Genomic DNA, 24,038 nt, shown 5'->3' on the forward strand with positions numbered 1-24,038 from the left:
ATGACAATTCAAAATTTAGGGTACCCAGCAAAAACAGTTCTAACAGGGAAGCTTATAGTGATAAAAGTTTACCTCAAGATATAAGAAAAATCACAAATAAACAACCTAAACTTACACCTAAAGCAGAGAAAGATGAACAAATAAAATCCAACATTAGTAGAAGGGAGAAATTATAAATATCAAAGCAGAAATAAGTAACAACACAATAGAAAAGACCAATAGAACTAAAAAAAAAAAAATCTAAAAAAAATGGGTCTTTGAAAAGATAAATAAAATTAAAAAAAAAAAAAAAAAAACTTTTAGCCAGACTCACTAAGAAAAGAGAGAGAGAGAGAGAGAGAGGGTCTAAATCAATAAAATCAGAAATGAAAAAGAGGTTATAACCAACACTACACAAATGTGAATGTTCATAAGAGACTGCTATGAGCAGGTACACACCAATAAAAGGGACAATCCAGAAGAAACAGCTAAATTCTCTGAAAGACATAATCTCTCAAGACTGAACCAGTAAAAAACAGAAAATATAAACAGATCAATCACCAGTACTGAAACTGAATGAGTAATTTAAAAACCCCCAACAAATAAAATCCAAGGACCAGATGGCTTCACAAGAAATTCTACCAAACATTCAAATAATTAACATGTGTTCTCCTAAAAATTTGTATAGGAACATAACAGACTCCAAAGAGCCAAAGCAATATTGAGAAAGATAAACAGACCTGAGGAAATCAGGTTCCCTGACTTCAGACTATATTACAAAGGTACAATCATCAAAACAGTATGGTACTTGCACAAAAAATAGACATATCAATCAATGGAACAGGTAGAAAGGCTGAAAATAAACCCATACACTGTGGTTTAACAGTCTATGAAAAAGGAGAAAAGAATACACAATGGACAAAAGCAAATATTTTCAACAAATGGTATTGGGAAAATTAGACAGTTACATGCAAAAGAATTAAATTAGAGCATCTGCTAATATCATCTACAAAAATAAACTCAAAATGGATTTAAGACCCATGTGTAAGACTGGATACTATAAAACTCCTAGATGAAAATAGTCAGAACACTGTTTGACATAAACTGCAGTAATATTTTTTTAGTATCCATCTCTTAGAGGAATGGAAATAAAAATAAACAAATGGAATCTAATTAAACTTAAAAGCTTTTGCATAGCAAAGAAAACTACAAACAAAGCAACAAGACAACCTACAGAATGGGAGAAGATATTTGCAAATGCCATTGACAAATGATTAATCTCCAAAATATATAAACAACTCATACAACTTAATAGCAAACAAATAAACAATGCAATCCAAAAATAGGCAGAAAACCTAAACAGACATTTCTCCAAATAAGACATACCAATACTGATGGCCAATAGGCACATTAAGAGATGATCAACATTGCTGATTATTAGGAAAATCCAAATTAAAATTACAGTGAGGTATCATCTCACACTGGTCAGAATGGTCATCATCAAATGGTATACAAATAATAAATTCTGGTCAAGAAGCAACAGTTAGAACTGGAGATGGAACAACAGACTGGTTCCAAATTGCAAAAGGAGTACATCAAGGCTGTATACTGTCACCCTGTTTATATAACTTATATGCAGAGTACATCATGCAAAATGCCAGGCTGGATGAAGCACAAGCTGAAATCAAGATTGCCAGGAGAAGTATCAATAAGCTCAGCTACCCAGATGACACTATCCTTATGGCAGAAAGTACAGAACTAAAGAGCCTCTTGATGAAAGTCAAAGAAGAGAGTGAAAAAGTTGACTTAAAATTCAGCATTTATAAACAGTGCTGTGATGAACATTAGGGTGCACGTGTCTCTTTCAGATCTGGTTTCCTCAGTGTGTATGCCTAGAAGTGGGATTGCTGGGTCATATGGCAGTTCTATTTCCAGTTTTTTAAGAAATCTCCACACTGTTTTCCATAGTGGCTGTACTAGTTTGCATTCCCACCAACAGTGTAAGAGGGTTCCCTTTTCTCCACACCCTCTCCAGCATTTATTGCTTGTAGACTTTTGGATAGCAGCCATCCTGACTGGCGTGTAATGGTACCTCATTGTGGTTTTGATTTGCATTTTTCTGATAATGAGTGATGTTGAGCATCTTTTCATGTGTTTGCTAGCCATCCATATGTCTTCTTTGGAGAAATGTCTGTTTAGTTCTTTGGCCCATTTTTTGACTGGGTCATTTATTTTTTTTGGAATTGAGCTGCAGGAGTTGCTTGTATATTTGTGAGATTAATCCTTTGTCTGTTGCTTCGTTTACTATTATTTTCTCCCAATCTGAGGGCTGTCTTTTCACCTTGCTTATAGTTTCCTTTGTTGTGCAAAAGCTTTTAAATTTAATTAGGTCCCATTTGTTTATTTTTACTTTAATTTCCAATATTCTGGGAGGTGGGTCATAGAGGATCCTGAGTTTTATAGTTTCTGGTCTTACATTTAGATCTTTAATCCATTTTGAGTTTAGTTTTGTGTATGGTGTTAGAAAGTATTCTAGTTTCATTCTTTTACAAGTGGTTGACCAGTTTTCCCAGCACCACTTGTTAAAGAGGTTGTCTTTTTTCCATTGCAATGCCCAAGAAAGCTCAAAATATCAAACAATTGCACTCATCTCATACACTAGCAAAGCAATGCTCAAAACTCTCCAAGCCAGGCTTCAGCAATACGTGAACTGTGAACTTCCAGATGTTCAAGCTGGTTTAGGAAAGGCAGAGGAACCAGATACCAAATTGCCAACATCCACTGGATCATCGAAAAAGCAAGAGTTCCAGAAAAACATCTATTTCTGCCATATTGACTATGCCAAAGCCATCGACTATGTGGCTCACAATAAAATGTGGAAAATTCTGAAAGAGATTGGAATACCAGAACACCTGACCTGCCTCTTGAGAAACCTGTATGCAGCTCAGGAAGCAACAGTTAGAACTGGACATGGAACAACAGATTGATCCCAAATAGGAAAAGGAGTATGTCAACGCTGTATATGTCACCCTGCTTATTTAACGTATATGCAGAGTACATCATGAGAAATGCTGGGCTGGATGAAGCATAAGCTGGAATCAAGATTTCTGGAAGAAATATCAAATACCTCAGATATGCAGATGACATTACCCTTATGGCAGAAAGTGAAGAAGAACTAAAGAGTCTCTTGATGAAAGTGAAAGGGGAGAGTGAAAAAGTTGGCTTAAAGAACAACATTCAGAAAACTAAGTTCATGGCATCCATTCCCATCACTTTATCACAAATAGATGGGGAAACAGTGGACACAGTGGCTGACTTTATTTTTTTTTTTGGCTCCAAAATCACTGCGGATGGTGATTGCAGCCATGAAATTAAGACGCTTACTCCTTGGAAGGAAAATTATGATCAACCTAGACAGCATATTAAAAGCAGAGACATTAGTTTGTCAGCAAAGGTCCATCTTGTCAAGGCTGTTTTTTTCCAGTAGTCATGTATGGATGTGAGAGTTGGACTGTGAAGAAAGCTGAGCACCGAAGAATTGGCGCTTTTGAACTGTGGTGTTGGAGAAGACTTGTGAGAGTCCCTTGGGCTGAAGGAGATCCAACCAGTCCATCCTAAAGGAAATCTGTCCTGAATATTCATTGGAATGACTGATGCTGAAGCTGAAACTCCAATACATTGGCCACAGTATGTGAAGAGCCTACTCATTGGAAAAGGCCCTGACGCTGGGAGGGATTGGGGGCAGGAGGAGAAGGGGACGACAGAGGAGGAGATGGTTGGATGGCATCACAGACTCGGTGGACATGAGTTTTGGTAGACTCTGGGAGTTGTTGATGGACAGGGAGGCCTGGCGTGCTCGGTTCATGGGGTTGCAAACAGTTGGACATGACAGAGCAACTGAACTGAACTGATAGCAAAACTTATTCATTCTTTTCTTCATTTTGGGGAAAGGAGTTACTGGGTTGGTAGTTTACTTTAAGTATATTTTCTGAATAACCAGTGTCTCACTTAAAATCCTGCTCTTTGCATCCTATGTCAAACGCTAATTAATCTTGATATGCTTTCAAAGACTTTGGTTTTGACACAAACTATATATATCTGCTTTAGGCAACTTTGTATCCCACCCCCATCCCTGACAGTATGGGGTCCTTATGGGTCACAGGGGAAGGAGTTAAATCATTCTCAAAAACTCTGAAAAGTCTTCAAGTAGTTTTAATGTGTTTTTAATACATTTTTTTGAACAAATTATCTCTAAAACTTAATTATTAAAAACTTCTTAGTATGTATTTATTTACAAGCTGAGTGACCTCAGGGTTTATAGTGCATTCTAATCTCCCTAGTTAGTGCCTTCATGCTAGAATGAAACAGCTAAAGTCCCAAGTAAGTGTACTGAGAAATATTCTTCAAGCATTCCAGTACAATATAAAACAAAAGACAAGCTCTATTAAATTTCAATTAGACTCAATGCCTGATTTTATTTATAATCACTAGGCATTATGTGCACATCCATTAGAAATAACAACTATAGTCCTACATTCCAACATGTTTTTGTATTGTACAAATAGGTAACTTTTGCCTTTTATAGAAATAGATTTAATATTTATTTTGTTTTAATATAGGGCTATCAAGAATGAATTATACCTTCATTTTTGGATATATACAATTCACTGAGGATAATGATGATGGCTACAAAAGTTAGATTAACAAACATCCTGGAATATCATCATTAGGGTGACAGCAAAAAGTGTCATAACCTCACTCCCATCTGCTCAGTTCAGTTCAAGTTGCTCAGTCATATCCGACTCTTTGCGACCCCATGAATTGCAGCACACCAGGCCTCCCTGTCCATCACCAACTCCTGGAGTTTACTCAAAGTCATGTCCATCGAGTTGGTGATGCCATCCAGCCATCTCATCCTCTGTCATCCCCTTCTTCTCCTGCCCACAGTCCCTCCCGGCATCAGGGTCTTTTCCAATGAGTCAACTCTTCCCATGAGGTGGCCAAAGTATTGGAGTTTCAGCTTCAGTATCAGTCCTCCCAATGAACACACATCTGTTAGGGGATGGCATTTAATAAAAAGGAAGAAAGTAACACATGCTGGTGGAGAGTGGAGAAAAAGGAACTCTTATATACTGAGAAGGCAAGAAGTAACAGATGCTGGTTTGGGAGTGAAGGAAAAGGAAACTTTGTACACTGTTGCTGGGGATATAAACCAATATAGACCCTATGAAATAGCACAGACATTCCTTAAGAAATTACAAACAGAACTACCATAAGATCCAGCAATCTCACTTCTAGCTACAGATATCAAAAAGAAATGAAACCATTATCTAAGAGTTATCTATAACCCCATTTTTACTGCAACATTAGTCACAATTCCAGGGGTGTGGAAACACCCTAAGTGTCTGTCAATCTGTCAACAGATGAATAGTTCAAGAAAATTTATACATACACACACACTGAAATATGGTTCAATCTTAAAAAAGAAGGAAACCCTGTCATTTGCAGCAACATGGGTGAACCTGTAGGGCATTATGATAAGTGGAATAAGTCAATATAGAAAGACAAATACTGCCTGGACTCACATAGAAGGAATCCCCTCCCCCACCAAAAAAAGAGAGAGAGCGCATGCAAGTCTTAATTCATAGAAACAAGAGAGCTACCAGGTATTGGAGAGTGGTGGAAGTAGGTAGATGTTGGCAAAAGTTTACATATATTTAGTTATATGATGAATAAGATCTGAAAGTCTAATGTGTAACATGGTAACTACAGTTGATAACACTCAACTGTATAACTGAAATTTGCTACAAGTAGAACTTAGAAGTTCTCACTGAAAAAAAAAAATAAGGTAAATATGTGGGGTGGTAGTACATATGTCAATTAATCTGATGGGAGAATCCTTTCACAAAGTATACATATATTAAATTATCACATTGTATAATTTTAAATGTCTTATTTTTTCATCAATTATGCCTCAATAAGTCTGAAAAAGAGATTAAAAACAAATAAAAAAGAAAGGAAAGCAGATCAAGTTACTAGAACAACATACAGGTTTAAGAATTAAAATACAGGGACTTCTCTGGCAGTCCAGTGGTTAAGATTTTGTGCTTCCAATGCAACAGGTGTGAATTTGAACCCTGGTTGGGAAGCTAATATCCCATAAACTGTAAGGTGGGGCCTAAGAAATATATAATATACTATGGAATGATGGGACTACATGTATGTTAGTTCAATTAGGTAACTGAGTAGTGAATAATTGTGAGTTTTGCTTCATTTAAGGTCTTAGGTTTCAGAAATTTTAATTTATTAGCCAATTCTAAAGCATAATATATGTGAGAGTGTTTGGAACAGTTCTTAATACAGATACAAAGAGATTTCTATATTAACACTTGTTTTTAGGAAAGATTTGAAGGTCTAGACCTTAGCACATACATCTTTGTACTGTTCTATGGATACTTTATTTACATATTTAGCACTCTAACAAGGTGCTATGCTTAAAATAGTTGGCATTTGTGGGAAGAACTCTATTATATTTACATACCTTTTCTATATTTTGTCTTAATTTGTTTTCTATAGTCACTTTTGAAATGCCTACCATAGTACAAATATTCTTGTTGAAGAAGAAAAAAATACCTACTAAAAGCATCTTTAGACAATTTGTTCCAATTGAATCCAACACAAAATAAATACACAAAAACTCCAAACAAAGCCATAGTCGTTGCTTAAACTGCAATAAAATCATCAGGATTTTCACAAAACAAACTAAAGTATAATAGTAAACTGCTTTTTTTTTTTTTTTTTCAGTAAAATCGTCAGTTTTCTCATAATGGAAAATGTGACTATAATCACACTGAAGAAATAATGAAGAATCATAAAAATAAATTATCTCTTCTATTTTACATTTTGTTGCTAGTAATCAAATGTCACAGAGATTATTTCATACTGCAGCCTAAAGTAATTCTGAATCTCCAAGAGCATGCATTTATTTTTGCCCAACAGCAAGTTATTTGAATGACTGCACATCGAATTCTGTTTACATGAGACAATTGCTACTGTCAGTTTCATTGTTTTCTTGCATGTGGTATCAGTGAATACTGTTGAAACTCTGAAGCCAGAGACTAAACATCCCCCTGCTGCCAAAATGTTTATGTTGAAACCTAATATCCAATGTGAGGTTATATGAAGGTGGGGATTTTGATAGGTGATTAGGTCATGAAGGTAAGCTCTCATGAATGTGACTGTGTCCTTATAAAGGAGGCTCCTGAGAGAACTCTGCCCCCATCTGCTATATGTGGACACAGTAAAAAGATGGCCGTCTATGAACCAGAAAGTGGGTTGTCAGTAGACACAAAATCTGCTGCCACCATGACCTCTGACTTATAGCCTCCAGAACTGTGAGAAATATATTTGCTGTTATAAACTATTCAGTCTATGCTATATTTATATATGTATAGAACCATAGCAGCCTGGATGCACTGATCCACCAGGCAGTCCTCTACACAGTGCTCCACACCTCATGGTGTGCCTTGCTAATGTCTGCAAAGACTTCCTCCTGCTGGCATGTTTCAGTTGATGTGTCTTCATGCAGATTTAATTTTTCCTCTCCCATTATAATTCATGCAACACCTAACAATGTTAACACAAGTCTCTGTGTTAGGTATTTTGGGAAATCCAAGATGAGTAATAGTTGCTGCATTCAAGGAACTTAAATGACTGTGAGCATGTATGGAGTGCGTGTGTGTGTGTGTGTGTGTGTGTGTGTGTGTGTGTGTGTGTAATGGAGAAGGACAAGAAGGTGCGCAAGGCAGAAATAAAAGCAGTGAAAATATATTTTTTCTTGCTTTTTAAAAACTATAATATAAAATGTGAAGGATTTTTCCGAATGGTCAATTTTCTAAGTCCTTTTTATACTGTTACCATCCATTTCTAAAAATATCACCTCGCTGTTATATTCAGTATATTCCCTTCTTTCATTATCCTATGGTGTCAGTTAGTATTTAGATTTTCATTATTAAGAGGGGAAGGTACAAGAACAAATTTGGGAAGGTATAAGTTCCTGGTTGTAGAAAAGTTGGCTCAAGGCAAATATCTTATACAGTAGTCTGACAGCAGAGTAGCATTTTTAAAGGATAAATTGTTGAGTAGTTAAAAAACATGTATCTTCAGCTAAGTAGCTTGTCAAAACATATGGGCCAATAAGCTGAGAGCAATAATAACCTATGAGAAAAAAGAAAGCTACATTTTCTTAAACCCAGTGTGAATATTACACATTTAATATTGTTAAAATAAAGAAAATATTAATTTAAAATATATCAGCACAAAATAGGGTACACATGTGTGTGGACATGCATGTATATTTAAAGCATATTTAAAATAAAACGATATCCCAGGGAAGAGTGCTGTTAGAACATACTACCAATATATCTGAGAATTAAATTTTACATTGTAAACAGATACAGCACACTCAAATTATTTTTAAGTTGTTGAATTGCAAAAATGATATGCCTTGTACTTCAGGGAAAGAAATCATAAAAATTATTTTTTTAAACTTTTCATAATTCATTTTAAAAGATTATTTTAGCTGTCGAACATGTTATGACTATATGGACTATATTTTTTATAGAGTAGGATATCACAATCTATTTTAACTTTTAGAACCTAAATATTAAAAAAAAAAAACTGGAAACAGAAGCATCATGTAATCCCAATGCTTAATTTAATACTATGAGGTAAATAAAATAGGATGGATTTTTCCTTATCTGTTAAATATTTTAAAAACTGGGGTATTATATGTTTATTAACCTAATCAGAACTTATAAACTTAAATATATAGACTGAATTCATCCTCTTAAAAAATACTTTCAAATATGATATTACATGGGTCTCTGTTAAATGAACATATTGTCCATGTTTTACTATGTTCTTGACTTTCAGCTATCTAAATTTTTAAATAAATGTATTAGTTTTAATGTCAAAAGTTAAATCTCTAGCATGTGGATCACATTTAATAAAAATGCAAAACGGAATACATAGATGAGTAAATACATTGCTAAATAAAATGTTTAAATGGAGACTAGTTTACCCATTAGAAGAACATTATTTCAAATAAGTTATTTCCAGTTAACTTTTAAAAATAATTTATTGACAATTTATCATGCCGTATGCAATACTTTGAGTTTGAACAAACTCCGGGAGATGGTGAAAAGATAGGGAAGCCTGGTGTGCTGCAGTCTGTGGGGATGCAAAGAGTCAGACATGACTGAATGACTGAACAATAAAAATGCAACACTATTTTGAAACTTGGGCAAGATAGACCCCTTCCCTGACCCTTTCCACTGACCATTCTATAGCCCACCTCTTGCCCAGGTTTGTGCCTACCCACACCCTCTAGGAGATCATAGACTAATTTCCAGCTGCAACATGGTAAGAACAGAAAATAATAGGAATTAGCACTATATCTTTTAAACTTTAGAGTACTTTGAAAGAATAATTTTCTCTGGTGAATTTCATAATAAAAAGCTGGAAATTTATTTATATGTGTTTTATTTTTCTAAATTTTTTTGTTTCATTTTGTAAAAGTATCAGTCCAAGACAAATTAAAAATAAAAACAAATCTTTTATTTTACAGTTTGTTTAAAAAGTACTGTTCTACAACTCACTGAAAACTAGTACCCCTGGAATTTCCTGCTACCTGGACCCTCATAAGCCTCTTTCCAGGTCCACATTCTCAGGGTCAGAACACATGACTGTATGTGCACTCTTAGACCCAGTGGGCACCATATAAAGCAGACGTTAACAGACACAGTGGGAGGGGTTCAGTAATTTATGTTTTAAAGAGTGCATCAAGTAATTGTGATTTGCAAAAGACCCCATTTTTGAGAAACACCACATTGATAAAGCCTGAACTGCAAATCAACATTTATGAAAGGAATACTGAGAGAAAGCATATCATAACCATTTGAGGTTTATCGCACATGAAAACAGTACACTAGCCCTGAATATTTTTTCTTGCCCCAATAGCCAAGGATAAGGTGACAGACAAGTTCCTAAAACACAGAGTGAAAAAACACAGTATATACTATTTCCATGACTGCAGGCCATGAAATCAGAAGATGCTATGCTTCATGAAAGGAAAGCTATGACAAACCTAGACAGCATTTTAAAAATCAGAGATTTCACTTTGCTGACAAAGATCCATATAGTCAAAGCTATGATCTTTACAGTTGTGAGAGCTGGACCATAAAAAGGCTGAGTGCACAAGAATTGATGCTTTCTAATTGTGGTGCTGGAGAAGACTTTTGGGAGTCCTTTTGACTGCAGGGAGATCAATTCAGTAACTCCTAAAGGAAATCAACCCTGAATATTCCTTGGAAGGACTGATGCTAAAGCTGAAGATCCAGTACTTTGGCCGCTTGATGTGAACAGCTGACTCATCAGAAAAGACCCTAATGCAGGGAAAAACTGAAGGCAAAAGGAGAAGAGGTGAGCAGAGAATGATATGGTTGGAGAGCATCACTGATTCAATGGACATGAACTTGCGCAAATTTCAGGAGATGGTTGAGGGACAGGCAGAATTGGCGTGCTGCAGCCCATGGGGTCACAAAGACTCAAGACACAATTTAGCGATTGAAGAGTAAGTTCCTAACATTTCCCTTTACTTAATATAAATTCATCCCTTTTTTCTTTCTTCTTCACATTAAGAACCTGTTTACTATATTAGTTCAACTCTGAGAGCTATTCACTGCTCCAGTACTACTACTACTTCATGTCAAACCACTGATGAACTCTCCATAACAGATACTGATGATGACCAGGTATGATTAAGCCTCCAATAAATTGCAACACCCACCAGTGTTTAGTACTAGTAGTACTAGTAGTACTGTCTCTAGGATCAATTTCATAACTTTTTTTTTTCCCCACTCTATTCTAAAACTCTGTGAGGGTAAAAGTATTTTCCAAAATAAGGCCAATCAGCCTGTCTGTAATTTCATCCTAGGCGCCTTTCTGGCAATGGATTCTAAGTACCTATGTGTGGATCAAGTATATTAAGCCTTATTTAAAAGGACTAATAAATATACCATATGCAGATGGATGACAATAAATAATATACTATGCTCCTTCTGTTGGAGGTAGTGAGAAGAATCAATGTAAAAAAAGAAAAAGGTAAAATTACACAAGAACCTGATAGGCTAAGTCAAGAAAGAAACATTGAGAACTTACACTTGGAGCACTGTCCTTGGGTCTCCAACTTCACCCCCATCACCAATTGTCAAGGTATCATAGCCAATTTCCAGGTCAAATTCTTCAAAATTTATCTGGATGACCTACCAATGAACATAAACAAATATCTCAAATATATCTCATTATATATTAAAAACAAACAAGAGAACAAAGGCAGAAAAGCATTAAAATGCCTACAGACATATTATATATCTATATGTCCATAGCTATCTATATAAAAATTTCATACTATGGCAGGAAATCATATGAGAATATTTCTAATGTTCAAACACTATAATTATAATTTTACTTATAGTATCATATTTTCTGTTAATAATTTTTCAATGATATAACATGGTTCGGTTTATAGAAGATTCTTATCTGAGGAATTTGAATATAAATCTAACTTGAGAAGGTTTTATAAAAAGCACATATAGGTGGAGAGTGGTTTAATGTAAATAAAAATAAGCTAGCATGGAAAAGCACAGAATATAAAATTGCTACTAGATAGTAAAGCTTATAAAATATTAGAACTAAATTTGAACCTAGGTCAGTACATTTAAAGGCATCAGGATTATTTTGGTGTATTCTTTGGTAATCAGTTCAGTCAGTTCAGTCAATCAGTCGTGTCCAACTCTTTGTGACCCCATAAATCACAGCACGACAGGCCTCCCTGTCCATCACCAACTCCCGGAGCTTACTCAAACTCATGCCCATCAAGTCGGTGATGCCATCCAGCCGTCTCATCCTCTGTTGTCCCTTTCTCCTCCTGCCCCCAATCCCTCCCAGCATCACGGTCTTTTCCAACAAGTCAACTCTTTGCATCAGGTGGCCAAAGTACTGGACTTTCAGCTTCAGCATCAGTCCTTCCAATGAACATCCAACACTGATCTCATTTAGGATGGACTAGTTGGATCTCCTTGCACTCCAAGGGAACCTCAAGAGTCTTCTCCAACACCACAGTTCAAAAGTATCCATTCTTCGGCACTCAGCTTTCCTCACAGTCCAATTCTCACATCCATACATGACCACTGGAAAAACCATAGCCTTGACTAGACGGACCTTTGCTAGCAAACTAATGTCTCTGCTTTTTAATATGCTATCTAGGTTGGTCATAACTTTCCTTCCAAGGAGTAAGCGTCCTTTAATTTCATGGCTGCAGTCATATTCTGCAGTGATATTGGAACCCCCCAAAATAAAGTCTGACACTGTTTCCACTGTTTCCCCATATATTTGCCATGAAGTGATGGGACCAGATGCCATGATCTTAGTTTTCTGAATGTTGAACTTTAAGCCAACTTTTTCACTCTCCTCTTTCACTTTCATCAAGAGGCTTTTTAGTTCCTCTTCACTTTCTGCCATAAGGGTGGTGTCATCTGCATATCTGAGGTGCTTGATATTTCTCCCGGCAAACTTGATTCCAGCTTGTGGTTATTCCAGCCCAGCGTTTCTCATGATGTACGCTGCATATAAGTTAAATAAGCAGGGTGACAATAGACAACCTTGACGTACTCCTTTTCCTATTTGGAAAAAGTCTTGTTCCATGTCCAGTTCTAACTATTGCTTTCTGCCCTGCATACAGGTTTCTCAAGAGGCAGGTCAGATGGTATGGTATTCCCATATCCTTCAGAATTTTCCACAGTTTATTGTGATCCACACAGTCAAAGGCTTTGGCATAGTCAATAAAGCAGAAATAAATGTTTTTCTGGAACTCTCTTGCTTTTTCAATGATCCAGCAGATGTTGGCAATTTGATCTGTGGTTCCTCTGCCTTTTCTAAAACCAGCTTGAACATCTGGAACTTCATGGTTCACGTATTCCTGAAGCCTGGCTTGCAGAATTTTGAGCATTACTTTACTAGCGTGTGAGATGAGTGCAATTGTGTGGTAGTTTGAGCATTCTTTGGCATTGCCTTTCTTGGGATTGGAATGAAAACTGACCTTTTCCAGTCCTGTGGCCACTGCTGAGTTTTCCAAATTTGCTGGCATAGAATCCCTCATTTATATTACATTTTGACAGCAAAATTGGGAGCACAATTCTTTGGGAGACATATTATATCATGATAAGCAATTTAATATTAGTTCCTATCAAAATATAATCATGTATTTGTTTATTGTTTATATATTTATGCAAAAGTTCATATTAATTAATTTGCAGTTCTTAAATTCAGAAACCAATGCAACATTTTAGAGAATAATTTAATTAAGAATCTGTACAGAAGAAATTACATAAATATTGTCCTATAAATATGCTTAGAGCAAAAAGTAATTTACAATAAAGTTTCAGAAGAGCTGAGACTACCAATAGTACCAGAGAAAAATGAAAAAGGCCTTAATTTTTTTAAATTGCTTAAAATATGAGAGATTGCATATCTTATTTTTACTTTTTTAACAAAAAGCCCAATTTTTTATTATATTTCTTGATTTTTTAAAAAATTACTTTTATTAGCATTGATTAAAGCACTTGTTTTGGTCAGACAAATACAGAATATATAAAAACACAATTTTAAATGGCTATGATTTAAAAGAAAAGGTTCTCCTATTCTACATTGAGTTAAATATAAGTACTCTCAATTGATAATTTCCTATTAATAGAGATTAAGTTGTTCCCATTGTTTTTGCTATAATGAGCAACATGGTTATTTTCTGGCTCAAATGTACAAATGTATCTCTACATTAAGTGTGTACTTCTGAGTATAATTTCTGAGTAATAACAGTCAAAATTAAATTTCAAAATATCGTGCCATATGGTTTGAAAACTATCTTATCACTTAAATGTCCACAACTTGTGTACATTATATTCCATTAGTTCTATAAATCTAGAGGGTATAAAAAATGAAGGCTTTTTTGCATTTTCTTCATTAGTAATCAAATTATCTTTTTATGTTTGCCATTTATGTTCCTTTTCAGGTTTTCTGAACCATCAGTACTATCTTTTCCCGAAAGTTTTCCATTATACAAAACCAAAACCTGTTACCATTAAGCAATAGCTCCTTGTTTTCCCTTTTCCCCCTTATCCTGTTAACTTTCAATATGTTTTCTAGCCCTACAAATTTGCATATTCCAGATATTTTATGTAAGTGGAATAACACAATATTTGCCCTTTTGTGTCTGATTTATTTCACTAAGCAGTCTTCAAGGTTCATCTGCACTGTAGTGTGTATCAGAACTTCATTCCTTTTATGGTTGAATAACAGTCCATTTGTTTGTTGTTCAGTCATTCAGTTGTGTCTGACTCTTTGTGACCCCATGTACTGCAGCATGCCAGGCTTCCCTGTCTTTCTCCATCTCCTGGAACTTGCTCAAACTCATGTCCATTGAGTCAGTGATGCCATCCAACAATCTTGTCCCTGTCATCCCCTTTTCCCCCTGCCTTCTATCTTTCCCAGCATCAGGGTCTTTTCTAATGAGTCAGATCTTCACATCAGGTGGCCAAAGTGTTGGAGCTTCAGCTTCATCATCAGTCCTTCCAGTGAATATTTCAGATTAATTTCCTTTAGGATCGACTGGTTCATTCTCCCTGCAGTCCAAGGGACTCGCATGTGAAAGTGAAAATCGCTCAGTCATGTCTGACTCTTTGCAACCCCGTGGACTATACAGTCCTGGAATTCTCCAAGCCAGAAAACTGGAGTGGGTAGCCTTTCCCTTCTCCAGGGGATCTTCCCAACCCATGGATCGAACTCAGGTCTCCCGCATTCCAGGCATATTCTTTGTTAGCTGAGCCACAAGGGAAGCCCAATACTACAGTTCGAAAATATCAGTTCTTCAGTGCTCAATCTTCTTTATGATCCAATTCTCCCATCTGTATAAGACTACTGGAAAAGCCATTGCTTTGACTATACAGACCTTTGCCAGCAAAGTAACATCTCTTCTTTTTAATATGCTGTCTAGGTTTTTCATAACTTTTCTTCCAAGGAGAAGGGTCTTTTAATTTCATGGCTGCAGTCACCATCAGCAATGATTTTGAAACCCAAGAAAATAAAGCCTGTCACTGTCAGAGGAAATAAAGTCCACTGTACCCTTATACCTAATTTGGTTTAACCATTATTCAATTGATGGACACTTGGTGTGCTTCCATCCTTAACCTGTGATGAGTATTGTTATTATGTAGATTGGTGTAAAAGCACCTAGTTGAATCTCTGTTTTCAATTATCGTATATATGCCTAGCGGTGAAATTACTGGATCATAAATTTAACATTTTGAAGAACTACCAAACTGTTTTCCAGAAATTTTGAACATATTTCTACCAGGAATTCATGAGGGTTCCAACTTCTCTATATACCTCACTGCTTTTTGTTTTGTTTTGTTTTTATTATATCCATTCTAGTAGGTATAAAGTTTTAGCTTACTGTGGATTTAATTTCATCTCTCTAATTAATGATGTTGAACACCTTTTAATGTACTTATTAGCCATTTGTATATGTTTATGGTAACTGTCTATTTAAGTCCTTTATCCTCTATAACTTATTGTTTCTCTTTTACCTCTTTTAAATTAAGTCATTTGTTATATTGTTGCTGAATTGTAAGAGCTCTTTACATATTCTATACATATTTACATATAATCGCCTATCAGTTATATTGTTTGCACATATTTTCTCCCATTGTGTGAATTATCTTTCCATTCCTATGATAGTGTGCTTTGATGCCTCAAAAATTTTAATGTAATGAAGTCCACTTTATATATTTTTTATTGCTGATGTTTGTGTTTTTGTATCATATTTAAGAAGCCATTAAAAATCCCATATCATGTTATTTTTTTCTTTTATGAATTTTATACTATAAGCACTTAAATTTAGGTTTTTGATCCATTCTGATTTAACTGTTGTATACAGTACAAGTAAGAATCAAATTTCATTCTTTCTGCATGTGGCTATTCAACTTTACAAGCACCATTTATTGAACCTCCTGCATTGCACGTGGACTCTTTACCATCTGAGCCACCAGGGAAGCCCAACTACAAGAAAACCTCGCTTATTGCACTTTGCTTTATTGTGATTGGCAGATAATGTATTTCTACCAACTGAAGTCCTGTGGCAAATCTGTGTTAAGCAAGCCTATCATTACCATTTCCTTTAAAACAGCATGTGTATACTTTATGTCTTTGTGTCATGTTTTAATATTTATCACAATATTTCAAATGTTTTTATTACTATTACATTTGTTATGGTTATCTGTGCTCAGTGACTTTTGATGCTACTTTGTAATGGTTTTGGGTAGCTACAAACCATACCCACTTAAAACTGTAAACTTAAATGATAAACATCAAATGCATTCTGTTTGCTCCACTGATAGGCTCTCCCCCATCTTTGTCTTTCTCTTTCAGCCTCCCTATTCCCTGAGAGACAATAACATTGAAATTAGGCCAACTAGTGACCCCACTCCAGTACTCTTGCCTGGAAAATCCCATGAACAGAGGAGTCTGGTAGGCTGCAGTCCATGGGGTCGCGAAGAGTCAGACACGACTGAGCGACTTCACTTTCACTTTTCACTTTTATGCATTGGAGAAGGAAATGGCAACCCATTCCAGTGTTATTGCCTGGAGAATCCCAGGGATGGGGTCGCACAGAGTCGGACATGACTGAAGTGACTTAGCAGTGACACTCCCATGGCTTATAAATGTCCAAATATAAAGAGGAGCCCCAGGTACCTCATTTTAAATCAAAACCTAGAAATTATTAAGCTGAATGAGAAATGAATGTTTAGAGTCAAGACAGGCTGAAAGTTAGACCTCTTGCATCAGTTGCAAGGTGTAAATGTAAAGAAGCTGTTCTTGAAGGAAATTAAAAATGCTACTCTAATGTACACAGGAATGATAAGAAAGTGAAATAGCCTTACTACTGATATGGAGCAACTTTTAGTGGCCTGAATAGAAATTCAAACCAGTCACAACATTCTCAAAACCAAAGTCTAATTCAGAATAAGGCCCTAAACTCTCATCAAGTCTCATTAAGGTTCACAGAAGTGAGTAAGCTGCAAAGAAAAGCTTGAAGCTAACAGAGGTTGGTTCATAACGTTTAAGGAAAAAGAGCCATCTCCATAACATAAAAGTACAAGGTAAACAGCAGAAGCCGCAGCAAGTTATCTAGAAGATCTTGCTAAGACAATTAATGAAGGTGGCTACAGTAAACAATAGATTTTCAGTGTAGACAAAACAGTTGCCTGTGTTGGAAGAGGAGTGAAGTTAAAGTCACTCAATCGTGTCTGACTCTTTGTGACCCCATGGATTATATACAGTCCGTGGAATTCTCCAGGCCAGAATACTGGAGTGGGTAGCCTTTCCCTTCTCTAGGGGATCTTCCAACCCAGGGATTGAACCCAGGTCTCCTGCCATTGCAGGTGGATTCTTTACCAGCTGAGCCACAAGGGAAGCCTATGTTGGAAGAAGACACTATCTAGGATTTTCATAGCTAGACAGAAGTCAATGTCTGGCTTCAACACACAAACTGACTCACTCATTAAGCGTATGCTGTTTAGTTGCGCGGTCATGTCCGACTCTGTGTGACCCCATGGACTATAGCCTGCCAGGCTCCTCTGTCCAGAGGATTCTCCAGGCAAGAATACTGGAGTGGATTGTCATTTCCTTCTTGATGTTAAGGGTATAGGTAGCTTATTTGAAGCCAATACTTATTTACTGTTCTGAAAATCCTACAATTCTTAAGAATTATGCTAAATCTACTTTGTCTGTATTCTATGAATGGAACAGTAAAGCCTGGAAATAGCATACCCATTTACAATACAGTTTACTGAATACTGTCAGTCCACTGTTAAGACTTACTACTCAGGAAAGAAAAAGATATATTTTAAAATATTATTGTTTATGATGATGCAGCTGGTCACTCAAGAGCTCTGATGAAACTGTAAAACAAGATTAATATTGTCCTGTCTGCTAAAACAACAGCCATTCTGCAGTTCATGTGTCAAGGAGTAATTTTTATTTTTGTCTTATTATTTAAGAAAAACATTTTATAAGGCTATATCTGACATAGATGGTGATTCCTCTGAATAGATCTGGGTAAAGTAAATCCTCCGATAGATCTGGGTAAAGTAAATTAAAACCTTCCTGTAAAGGATTCATCATTCTAGATGTCGTTAAGAACATTTGTGATTCATAGGAAGAGCAAAATACCAACATTAATACGAGTCTGGAAGAAGTTAATTCCAACCCTCATGGAGGACTGTGAAGTGTTCAGAACTTCAGTGGAGGAAGTCACTGTGGATGTGATGAAAACACCAGTGGACTATAACTAGAAATTGAAACTGAAGATGGAACCAAAATGCTACAATTTCATGGTAAAACTTTACGATGAGGAATTGCTTCTTACGGATGAGCAAAGAACATGATGGAATCCTTTTTCGGTGAAGATTCTGTGAAAATTGTTGAAATGAAAACGAAGAATTTAGAGTAGAAAAACTTATTTGATAAAGCAGTAGTAGCATTTTAAAGACGTAAGTCAATTTTAAAATGTACTGTGGATAAATGCTATCAAACACATTGCCTGCTACAGAGAAATCACTGGTGAAAGGAAGAGTCGATCAATGTGGCAAACTTTAATAGTGTTGTATTTTAAGAAATTTGCTACAGTCATCAACATCAAGGCAAGATTATCCAGCAGTTAAATGATTATGATTCACTGAAGGCACAGATGATGGTTAGCATTTTTTACAAATAAATTATTTTTAAAATGTTTTTTAGTGTACAGATCTCTCACTTGGTTAAATATATTCCTAAGTATTTTGTTTATTTTTTTAAATTCCTTTGAGGTACAGATGATTTATAATGTTGTGTTAATTTCCATTGTAGCACAAAAGTGACTCAGCTATACACATTATTTTTCTTATTCTGTTCCATTATGGTTTATCACAGGATATTGAATGTAGTTCAATATCTGTACAGCACAGTAGAAACCTTATTTATCCATCCTATATATACTATTTTGCATCTGCTAAAAGCCAACTGCCACTCTTACCTCCCCTACACCCATAAAGTATTTTATAATTAAAGATTACTGATTTTTTAGGTATAATGTTATTGTACACTTAATAGACTATAGTATATTGTAAACATAATGGTTCCAAATAGGAAAAGGAGTACATCAAGACTGTATCAGAGAAGGCAATGGCAACCCACTCCAGTACTCTTGCCTGGAAAATCCCATGGACAGAGGAGCCTGGTGGGCTGCAGTCCGTGGGGTAGCGAAGAGTCAGAAATGACCGAGCGACTTCACTTTCACTTTTCACTTTAATGCATTGAAGAAGGAAATGGCAACCCACTCCAGTGTTCTTGCCTGAAGAATCCCAGGGACAGCGTAGCCTGGTGGGCTGTCATCTATGGGGTCGCACAGAGTCAGACACAACTGAAGTTACTTAGCAGCAGCAGCAGCAAGGCTGTATATTATCACCCTGCTTATTTAACTTAAATGCAGAGTACATCATGAGAAATGCTGGGCTGGAGGAAGCACAAGCTGGAATCAAGATTGCCGGGAGAAATATCAATAACCTCAGATATGCAGATGACACCACCTTTAATGAAGAAAGTGAAGAAAAATTAAAGAGCCTCTTGATGAAAGTGAAAGAGAAGAGTGAAAAAGCTGGCTTAAAGCTCAACATTCAGAAAACTAAGATCATGGCATCAGGTCCCATCACTTCATGGGAAATAGATGGGGAAACAGTGGAAACAGTGTCAGACTTTATTTTTCTGGGCTCCAAAATCACTGCAGATGGTGATTGCAGCCATAAAATTAAAAGACACCTACTCCTTGGAAGGAAAGCTATGACCTACCTAGATAGCACATAAAAAAGCAGAGACATTACTTTGTCAACAAAGGTCATCTAGTCAAGGCTATGGCTTTTCTAGTGGTCATATACGGATGTGAGAGTTGGACTATAAAGAAAGCTGAGCACAGAAGAACTGATGCTTTTGAACTGTGGTGTTGGAGAAGACTCTTGAGAGTCCCTTGGACTCAAGGAGATCCAACCAGGCCATCCTAAAGGAAATCAGTCCTGATATTCATTGGAAGGACTGATGCTGGAGCTGGAACTCCAATATGCTGGCCACCTGATGTGAAGAGCTGACTCATTTGAAAAGACCCTGATGCTGGAAAAGATTGTAGGCAGGAGAAGGGGACGACAGAGGATGAGATGGTGGGATGGCGTCACCAACTCAATGGACATGGGTTTGGGTGTAATCTTGGACATGGGTTTGGGTGTACTCTGGGAGTTGGTGATGGACAGGGAGGCCTGGCGTGCTACGGTTCAGGCGGTCGCAAAGAGTCAGACACAACCGAGCAACTAAACTGAACTGATACTGTAAACATAACTATTATAATACACTGCAAAATGAAACAAAATAAAAAGTTGTGGCACTCAATTTACTATGATATTTATTTTATTTAGTTAAAGTTGAACACACATTATCTCCAAGGTATCCCTGAATTGTCTCCCCATTGAATGGTTTTGGCACCTCTGTCAAAAATTAATTGATCATGGATGGGAGGGTTTAGTTCTGTGCTCTCTTAGCTTTGTTAATTTGAGAGCATCTTGATATCTCCTTCATCCTTGAAGGAGTTTTCACAGGCAGATACAGGATTCTTGGTCGACAATTTTATTTTCATTGTTTAAAGATTTGGTTTTCCTTGTGTTTCAGCATCTTTTCTTCTTCTTTTAGAAATCAACTGTTAATATTTTTAGGATTTCTTAAAGAGTTACTTTCCTCCCACCACTTTCAAGATTCTCTTTGCTTTTACCCTTCAACAACAGGACTATAATATGTTTAGGTACAGTTAACTTTAAGCTAAGATCATGGCATCTGGTCCCATCACCTTATGGGAAATAGATGGGGAGACAGTGGAAAGAGTATCAGACTTTATTTTTTTGGGCTCCAAAATCACTGCAGATGGTGACTGCAGCCATGAAATTAAAAGACGTTTACTCCTTGGAAGGAAAGTTATGACCAAACTAGATAGCATATTAAAAAGCAGAGATATTCCTTTGCCAACGAAGGTCCGTCTGGTCAAGGCTATGGTTTTTCCAGTGGTCATGTATGGATGCAAGAGTTGGACTGTGAAGAAAGCTGAGCACTGAAAAATTGATGCTTTTGAACTATGGTGTTGGAGAAGACTCTTGAGAGTCCCTTGGACTGTAAGGAGATCAGTCCTGGGTGTTCATTGGAAGGACTGATGCTGAAGATGAAACTCCAGTACTTTGGCCACCTGATGGGAAGAGTTGACTCATTGGAAAAGACCCTGATGCTGGGAGGGATTAGGGGCAGGAAGAGAAGAGGACGACAGAGGATGAGATGGCTGGATGGCATCACCGACTCAATGGACATGAGTTTGAGTAAACTCCGGGAGTTTGTGATGGACAGGGAGGCCTGGCGTGCTGCGAGTCATGGGGTTGCAAAGAGTCAGACACGACTGAGAGACTGAACTGAATTGAACTGAACTTTAAGCTTATCCTACATAGAGTTTGCTGAGCTTTATGGATGGATAGATTAACATTTCTCTCAAATTTGTGAACTCTTTGGTCATTATTTCCTTCAAATATTCTTTCTATACCATTATTTCTATCTTCTTTGCCTGAGAGTCCTATATTTGCTATTCCATTTGCTCATATTCCACAGTCCCTTTGGCTTCTTTCACTTATTATTTTATTTTCTGTTCTTCAGACTTAATAATTTCAACTGTTCTATCTTAGATTACTAATTCTTTCTTCTGCTGATCACACCAATTATCAAAACCCTATAGTATTTTTCTTTTTAAATTTCAGTTATTATAGTTTAAAGCTCTAGAATTTCTACTTGGTTTCATTTTTATAATTAATATCTTATTGATATTCTCATTTATTCATATATCAAAAATCACGTTGTTTGAGCATAGTTAATGCAATTGTTTTAAATTTTTGTATAATAATTTCAATGCCTGAATGTCTTCAGGGATATTTTCTGTCAGTTTATTTTGTTCCCTTGAACGACCATATCGTCTTGTTTCTTTGCATACATTGTGATTTTCTTTGTTGTGGCTGAAAACTAGCCATTTGAATATCATTATGTGGTCATTCTGGAAATCGGAGTCTCTCTCTTCCCCAGAGTTCGCTGTTCTTGATTTTTGAATATTTATTTCCATCCATCATTTTAACTGGAATTTCTTTAAATTCAAGGAGCTAAAAAAAATACCCATTTCAGTAGGTTAGGGCTGCTATAACAAAATATGAACTAGGTGGCATTTATACAATAGAAATTTATTTATCACAGTTCTCAGTGCTGGGAATTCCAAGGTCCAGGCACTGTTTTTTTTAGTGTATGGTGAAAGCAAGTTTCCTGGTTCACAGAAAACCATCTTTTTTGCTGTTACCTAACATGGCAGAAGGGACCAGGGCAGTACAGTGGTCCTCATCCTTTTTGGAAGCAAGGGCTAGTTTCATGGAAGATTATGTTTCAATGGACCAGGGAGAGGGAGCAAGGGGGAATGGTTCAGGTGATATTCAAGTGATGGTTCAATGAGGAGCGAAAGAGAAAGCTTCACTTGCTTGCCCCTCACTCACCTCCTACTGTGTGGCCCTGTTCCTAACAGGCCTCGGACCCCTACTGCGGCCTGGAGGTTGAGCACCCTGGTCTAGGGAGCTTTTGGGGTCTTTACTAATCCTACTCATGAGGGCTCCAGCCTCAGGACCTCCCAGAGACCCCACTTTCTAATACCATCCACATTGAAGGGACAGAAGTATTCAGATCACAGCAAGAACTCTCTCAGTCTTTGAAAATTGGCTCAGTGTTGGGATACTCTGTTAACACCTAGCCAGATCATTTACAATTCTGTCTTGGCCTTCACCTGCAGCTGGCATTAAGCATATAGATCAACTAGTGGTGAAAGCTTAGGCTCTTCTTAAGTCTTTCTGAGCATGTGTCTTATAGTGGGCATGCATGTTACCATCTAAATTCCATCATATTTTGGAGGGCTCTTGAATGTCCAGAGTTCCCAAAGAAGCTCTGTTTGTTATTTCTAGTAACACACTCAGGGTGACTTGCTTCACTATGTGTTTAGTTATATTTAGCAGTAAACCGATTTTTACTGGGACTTAAGGTGTGAGAATCCAGACGGTCTTAAATTGGGTATAATTTCATTCAGTTTCTGCTAACTGGATACAAGAGTCACTATTAAGCTGGTATCAGTTTAACATCCTTTGAAGTTTTTAACTAAATGCTGAGGTTTCAAGTTCAGCTTCTTGATCCAAAGAGACTGGGCCCCAGTCTTAGTATCCTAATTCCAGAGATTTATTGCCATTTGTCACAAGGAAAACCAAGCTTTTTATCCATCTCCAAGCTTTCTTTCCATTTCATCTCTTACTTTCATTTCAGTTCACTGTTTTTTTTTTTTTAAATTATATATGCATGATTATACTTGTGTTTATACGGTATCCAGGACAGTCTTATAAATTTCCTTTATTGTGAACCCCAATGCATTGAAAAAGGTTTTTCTTGTATTTTTCAGTGGGAGGGCCTTTCAGAGTACCTCATCTGTCATCCTTTCAAAAGAGAAATCATATGATCCACTTTATGTCAAGTCATTTCACAATACAGCCATGAGTGCATTGCATTTAAAATCAGGGAATGTCTAGTATTATATGATTTTAAAAGTCTAATAGGCTAGCAGATACAAATTAGGAATTTAATAAGTGACTGATTGGTTGATTGCTATTTCTATGCCAAACCCTTGATAGTCATTATCGCTTAATCATGTCCTACAAATTCTGGACACCCATTTAATGGTAGATTTTATTTTCCCTGAATTTTAACTGAGATTCATGCATGTATACATATAACAATGAGAACTCAGCTTCATTTTAAAT

General features: G+C 36.5%; 1 protein-coding gene across 3 annotated transcripts in view; it reads right to left on the reverse strand.

The window, feature by feature from the left end:
* CSMD3 (CUB and Sushi multiple domains 3) overlaps positions 1–24,038 on the reverse strand; it is a 1,308,014-nt gene that overhangs the window by 594,066 nt on the left and 689,910 nt on the right. For all 3 annotated transcript variants that reach the window (XM_065902671.1, XM_065902670.1, XM_065902669.1), the window contains one exon: positions 11,200–11,303. In XM_065902671.1, coding sequence (XP_065758743.1) covers positions 11,200–11,303 — 104 coding nt within the window. The remainder of the gene's footprint in view (positions 1–11,199; positions 11,304–24,038) is intronic.

The sequence above is a fragment of the Muntiacus reevesi genome, chromosome 12 (genome assembly GCF_963930625.1).
Source record: "Muntiacus reevesi chromosome 12, mMunRee1.1, whole genome shotgun sequence".
Classification (NCBI taxonomy): Eukaryota; Metazoa; Chordata; class Mammalia; order Artiodactyla; family Cervidae; genus Muntiacus; species Muntiacus reevesi.